Genomic DNA, 6,692 nt, shown 5'->3' with positions numbered 1-6,692 from the left:
TACGTAGGGCCTTCGGCTGGGGTGCATGAGCCCTGTTTGAACACCTGCTGTGCTGAACTGGAGAACTACTGAAAGTGCAAAAGCTGCAACACAAGAGAGAGATCTCCACCAGTTTTAAATTTCACCAGTCTCAAGGCAATGAGGTGGAAAATGTCTACCTTGCTGACCTGGCCTCAGGAGTATCCCCAGCTGATTTCTCTGTGGAAACTGAGACATGTCTCTCAACATATGCTAGATCACTTCAATACTAAACATGTCAGGGCTCAGAGTGAGACCAGCTCACTTGTTCTCCCAGGCAGCAGATTTAGCTCCTCCATCACTGAAACGACCCTTATCTTCTGGGACACTCTTGGCCTTGGTAAACTGCCAGGGTTTGCTGGTGCCTCCCTCAACCTGTGGGATCTTTCCAGAGGACACTAAACACAAGTGAGAAGCCCTGTGGTCAGACCGCTGTACCAGCACAGCAGCTTCCTGCCCCCAGCCCCTCGGCCCCACCAGCGATCTACAGTACTTGTGGTCACTTCCTCTACAGAAAAGCTCCATTTCAGCTGTTTCTGTTCTTTGGCCCTCTCTGCCCACAACCATCAGAGCTTTTGGCTCTCCCTTGCTCGTCACTGCTGGGCTGTCCACGGTGAGAATGGTGGAGCAAACAGAGAGCCAGTGAGGACAAGGAGCTCGGTGCTCGGCTGGTGGGGCAGGTTGGGATAATGTGTCTTACCACAGATAGAGACAGAGATAGTGCAGGGCTGAAGCCGTGTTTCTCATTTCTCCTGTAGCCACAAGATGGAGCAACTCAGTTACAAACAGTTCTGCAGAGCCACCAGATTTAGGTGATGGGACTTTTCCTCGCAGTTCTGGCTCACCCAGAGGCTGCAGGCAGTCTTGGATCACAGTAGTGGAGGCTCCCTCTTTTCAAGCAGAGCAGATATTTTTCTCACTTGTTAGACTCTGATTTAGGTCAAGAAAAAAACCTACCAGGTCTTCACTGCACACTCCTGAGTGGTGCAACGGTTACTGATTTACCTGTTGAACTGAAGGATGACAGCAGCACCAGCCCCTTGCTGACACTGTTCCTGAGAGCCAGGACTGACAGCAGGGGAGCCAGGACAAAGCACTGCTCTCTGGTGCAGTCCAGTGTCAGGGCACAGCAGCGCCCAGGGATGGCTGGCACAGCTCAGCACTGCAAGGACAAGGTCTGCCTCAAAGGCAAGCACAGGGAATCAGCAGAGCTTCACTGGTTGCCACCCAGGGATGTGTGTGTGGCCTGAAGGGGAGGTCTGTGTGGCAGCAGCAATATGGCAAAGTAAGTCCTCCATACTAGCAAAAAAATGCATGTGAACCAGCTCCTTTATCAGGAAGAAGGCACAAGAGGGTGCATTCAGCATCTTCAATCTCACAAAGCAGGAGGTGCTTCATGCACTGGTGGCATTGGTGACAAGCACAGAGGCAACAAGGACAGAGGAGGATTTGCAGGGTTGGCCCTCTTCTCCCTAGTTTCCAAGAAAAGGGACCCACCCTTGGTCTTGGGGATTTTGTGAAGAGACACATTCCATTAGCACAGGGTAGGGCCTGCCGAGAAAAGAAAGGTACCTTGGCTATCCACTGCTTTCTCACTCCTGCATCCTCAGAAAGCTATTATTGAACAGCCTGAGAACCCTTCACGGGCTATCCCAGCCTCTCCATTATGCAGCTCACTTAGGTTTATTTTACCCTCTCCATCAGCTCTCAGCACCACACATTTTTTATCCATTCCATTTTAAAAGCAAAGGAGCCCTCACACCTTGTCCCAAGTGCTTTTGTACCCACTGCATGCCTTTCTGGCCCTTTCTCCTCATACTCTTCCCTCAGAAACTCACAAGCATGTTTCTGGGGAAAAAAAGCAGACCAATAGCTGGTGGTGACTAGATTAACCTTGGCACTGCTGATTCCTCTTCCTCTCTTTTTCAAAGCATCTTTCTCCAGATGTGTAGCCACCCAGGGCTCTGTGCAGCAAGCACACCCAGGGCAGCCCCTGGTGAGAGGGGCAGTGCTCAGGTGGCATCAGAATATGAGTGTCAAACAGAAAAGAAAGCTCCAAGTGTGTGAGAGGAAAACCTTGAACGGGGAAAAAAGAGCATCCACTCCGAGCCTTGGTGTCACCATCAGAACTGGCATTTGCAAACCCCTGACCAGGGCTGGGTTTCTGTCCATGTTGACAGTAACCTTAGTTCCTGTCAGAACCTTTCTGTAACCTTAGTTCCTGTCAGAACCTTAATTCCCACCACCCGGGGTGGCTCAGCCCCCGAAATGCCTCTTCGTGGTAGCGGTGCCTGCCTGTGCTGTGTGGGTTTTTTTGTTAATATCCAGAAAGCAGCCATGGTCACAAAACCACCACTAGATACACAGAAGTGAAACCCAGCTGAGGCACGAGACAAGGCATTATTCACGCAAACCTTCTGACTTGTTTCTTCCCTTTGGTGGTGTTTCTTTTTATTCCTTAGGTAGAACAATTCCAACTAAAATATCATAGGGGACCCCAAGTACTATTTCTTCTCACGTTTCCTATTCCCCATGTCTTTCAGAGATGCACAGTTTTAATATAGCCACTATAACCCTCATTTTTCAAGTATTAAAGGAGCATGCAGAGGACCAAGCAAAACTAAACATCTCTCCTTTCTTTCCCCTTTTGGTAAGAACATTGCAAACACACATACAATGGGGGAGAAAAAAAAATACAGATGGGTGTATTTCCTGTTCCCTAGGAGTATAAACAGATTTAAGAGTAACTCTTGACTCTTTTAAAATACCAGGTTGAATTGAACAAACCACTGAAAATCAACAATCCCTTTTTCCTTTTTGATATAACGAAAAGTGGGGGAAACAATGGCAGTGATAGCTCAGGATTTAGCTTAAAGCACATCTTGACAGCAAACATTCGACCCATGGATGTTTCAGACAATCAATAAAATCATGTCTTGTAGGAAAAAAAACAATAGAGAAAGGTCTGTAGGGCCAGCATTTCCTTCTCTGTTACTGGAGACTCATTTTAATGGGTGACTCAGAGGTTAGTCCCACAAAGCCGTGTATTTGCATCCTTAAATGAGCTGTGTGACATTCTGTGTACACAGTGCGTGCACACAGGCACAGCGTGGGGAGACCATGGTGGTAACGGAAATTTGCGACAACGCAAAAAGCAGCAGCACCTCGTGCTGCCTTCTGACACCCTGACCAGCAGCTGCTTTGTATGCGGTTCACTCCGCTGTCTTGAAAGAAGACACAGGACTCCAGAATTCTACAAGCTGAGAAGGAGAAAAATTCAACATCCAAAGCTAGAGACAGTCCAAAGGTAAGATGACAAGAGGGAATTTTTCACTACTGCAAAACCTTGCCTTAAAAGCTTTCCTTTTGCTACAAGATCGGAAAACTAAGTATACTTTACATAACTTGTTTTGCTCATAGCATACCTACTCTTTTTAGAAGACTGAACAAAGCTGCCCTTTGCATTTACGCTTTAAAGAACGTTTTTTCTGTTTGTTTGTTTGGGATTTTTTTTTTTAAATCTACACAAGAGACTCTAGTCTGAAATGCTTTTAATCATAACTCGAATTTTCTTAGCTAAACATCTTGGTGAGAAGCTGAAATTCTATTTCTCTAGACGCAGAATTTCTAAGACGTGCTACCAAACAAACAAATTAAAAACAAGTCTGAAGAAAAAGGAAATGAAATTTCCCACTGAGGCAATGAAGTAAAGAACTTTGTCAGCATTTATTACTTTTCAGTAATTCCTTAATTTACTTTTTCTCCCTTTGGCTCTCTGTGATAGGTTTCCTCCCTGCATTAGACTCACTCCCTGAAGGTGACTCAGCAGGAGAACAGCACACTGTCTGACCAAGCCTTGGTCATGCTCTTATATGGGGCATTATCACTGTCACCCCTTGTCTGTCATGGGCCACCTCAATTCTGAGGTTCAGGGACCAAACCCAGCTCCCAAAACCTCTACAGACCTGTGGGTTTAACTCCCAGATACTGGACAACCTCCAGCATGTCCTTTGTCATTTTGGCAAGGAAATGTCATTATTTGCCCCCAGTCTCCTCTCAGTCCCTTGCAGCAGAGCAGGCCCTGCTGACAGGGCTGCTGCCCCACAACCCCCCACACCTCACAGGCCGTGGTGCTCTGCAAGGAGGCTGTTTGTGCTTCACACTAAATGAAACCTGTACCTGCTCCAGCACGACAGGAGCTGCAGATGGATCCCTGCACCTGACCCTGCACCCCCAGCCCTACCAGCTCCCATTCTCCTCCTCAGGCTGGGTTTCTGGAGCCGGTTTTCTTACTTCTGTCATGTGAGCCAGTAATTTACAGAATCATTTACCCGGCATCAGTGTGTCCTTAAGGAGCAAGGAATTTCCTTTTTGCTGATCCTAATCTCTCTCAAACCACAGCAAGGGACAGTTTACCTCTGAAATACTCAGGGGGTGACTTGGTCTGCAGAACAGAAACTTTGACTGCACAGTTGACAACTGGTTGACAAGCCTGAAATGGAACAGCATCAAAATTAGTAACTCATGTTTTGAAGAAGTACAATTAGAGAACAGTAGGCAAAAGCAATTTCTGGGCACCAACAGAAAGATCTCTGACAGGTTTTATTCACAGGTTACTTTTGCCGTCATGGAACTGGCTGGAGAAAAGGGTGAGGTATTCCTGGGCATTTGCATTTGTGATTCCAGCTGAGACAAACATCGCAGAAACCAATGAGCGCCTTCCCAGTCCTTATCAGGAGAGTCTGAGGGCAGGATCAAGCCAGTACCCTTCCTCTAAAGAAGATAATTGTTCCATGACCTGAGCTTAGGGAGTAAGTACCTTCACACTTTTAGTCCCCTCTTTGCAGAGGAGAATCCAGATGCAAGTTTCCTGCAACCCTGTCTCTGCTGTGGTAACTCTGGCTGATTTAGACAAAAGCTTGGGTTCTTAAATCTCATCCTTCTACTAATGACTTAACTTCTGCTGCAAATAGCCTATTTGAAGCTTCCTGACTGCTGCTTTTAGACAGTCTGTAGGAGGGCCAAAAGTAATCACAGTCCCTTTTTGCCCAGGGGTGGTGGGAGAGGGTGCGGGATGGGCAATGGCTGTGTGGGATCTTCACATTAACAAACATGGGAGACCCTCGTGGTCTTGGTTCCCCAAGGTCTCCTTCCTGCCTGATGCAGGAAACCAGATCCAAATAATTGTCTCCACCCTCACAATCCAGGAAACCCCAAAATCAAGGGCTGCTACCTCAGTTTTGCAAAGAGATTGCATCACTCCAAGGGGATGGTGCCGTCACATCCATACTCTGCCTAGCCTAAATCATAGCACTGTTAGGAGTAAAAGGTGACAGTGCAAGTGAGGTTTGGACCCCACAAAGCCCTGCTCCTCCTTCAGGCACAGGTTTGCCCCAAGATCCCTTGGCACTGAGCAGCTCCATGTCACCAGGAGCTGCAATTCAGCACACAGCAGCCTGAGAGGGGGAAAAAGGCATCTCCAAGTCTATGTCTTCATCATTCCTTGCAGTGAAGGTGATTTTCTTCTCTTCCAGCGTACCTGGAGTCATGAATGACATCCATGACAAGAGCAATATCAGTGCTACCGTGGAATGGTTCCAGTTCATCATGTACACCCCCACATTTAGCCTGGGATTGCTGTTCAATGTGATGGCTCTGTTGTTCCTCTTTTTTAAGATTAAAAAGCTGTCAGAATCTACAATCTACATGATAGCCCTTATATTCCTGGATACTTTGCTGTTGTTTACTCTTCCTTTTAAAATCATTTCCTACCACAACAGCTGGAACTGGGGGTCTGTGTTTTGCTCCATCTTGGAGAGTCTTTACTTTGTGAACATGTATGGCAGCATTCTCATCTCCCTCTGCATCTGCGTGGACCGGTACATCGCTATCCGGCACCCCTTCACAGCCCGCTCCCTGAGATCCGTCAGGAAAGCTGCCACGGTCTGTGCTCTTGTCTGCCTGGGCACCTCGGTGGGGACAGTCTCTACGACCCAGTTGCATGAAAAGGGCCAAAACATCTCATCCTGCTTCCATAACTTCTCCCAGAGCACATGGGGGAACACAGGCCTGTTCAGCACCTTGGAGACCATCTTCTTCGGCAGCATGGCAGCCATGACGTTCTGCACTGCCCAAATTGTCAGGTGCCTGAGAAGGCACAGAGATCCAGACAACCCCCAGACACAAATCTCTAGAGCAGAGAGGATCGTGGTGACAAATCTGGTGGCATTTTTGGTCTGTTTCACCCCTTACCACGTGGCATACTTCATGTACTTCTTGGCAAAGAATAAAATCATCCACATCAGTTTTCAAAAGGTGCTGCGAGATGTCGTTCAGATCACCCTTTGCTGGGCAAACCTGAACTGCTGTCTCGATGGGGTGTGTTACTATTTTGTTTTAAAGGAGTCCTTGGAAGACCCATCACAAAACACGGAAAGAAGAGTCATGCCAAAGCCTTGATTTACATACTGCATGTTAATTACTTGGGATGATGTGTGGTGAGGCTTTCACGGAAAGTACAGGATCCTGAACTTCTTACCTACGCAATTTGCTCTAAATATGCAGTTCTGAAAACATTTCATTTAAAAAATAGAATTAAGTCCGTTTCCAGGAGACTGCTCCTAACTTTTTTTATTTCCTTCCATAATGTTTTCTGTTACTATTTATGGGTGAAA

The 6,692-nt window shown here is 47.0% G+C and overlaps 1 protein-coding gene across 1 annotated transcript; it reads left to right on the top strand.

The window, feature by feature from the left end:
• Positions 1-3,223: 3,223 nt before the first annotated feature.
• On the top strand, positions 3,224-6,692 carry LOC114057727 (G-protein coupled receptor 55-like). The gene is given in 2 exon segments (XM_027884374.1): positions 3,224-3,325; positions 5,533-6,692. Coding segments are annotated over 2 exon segments (1,047 nt in total). The 3' UTR covers positions 6,478-6,692.

The sequence above is a fragment of the Empidonax traillii genome, unplaced genomic scaffold (genome assembly GCF_003031625.1).
Source record: "Empidonax traillii isolate 1590-97213 ecotype Southwest subspecies unplaced genomic scaffold, ASM303162v1 scaffold143:size1492093, whole genome shotgun sequence".
Classification (NCBI taxonomy): Eukaryota; Metazoa; Chordata; class Aves; order Passeriformes; family Tyrannidae; genus Empidonax; species Empidonax traillii.
This window is presented reverse-complemented; position numbering and strand designations above follow the sequence as displayed.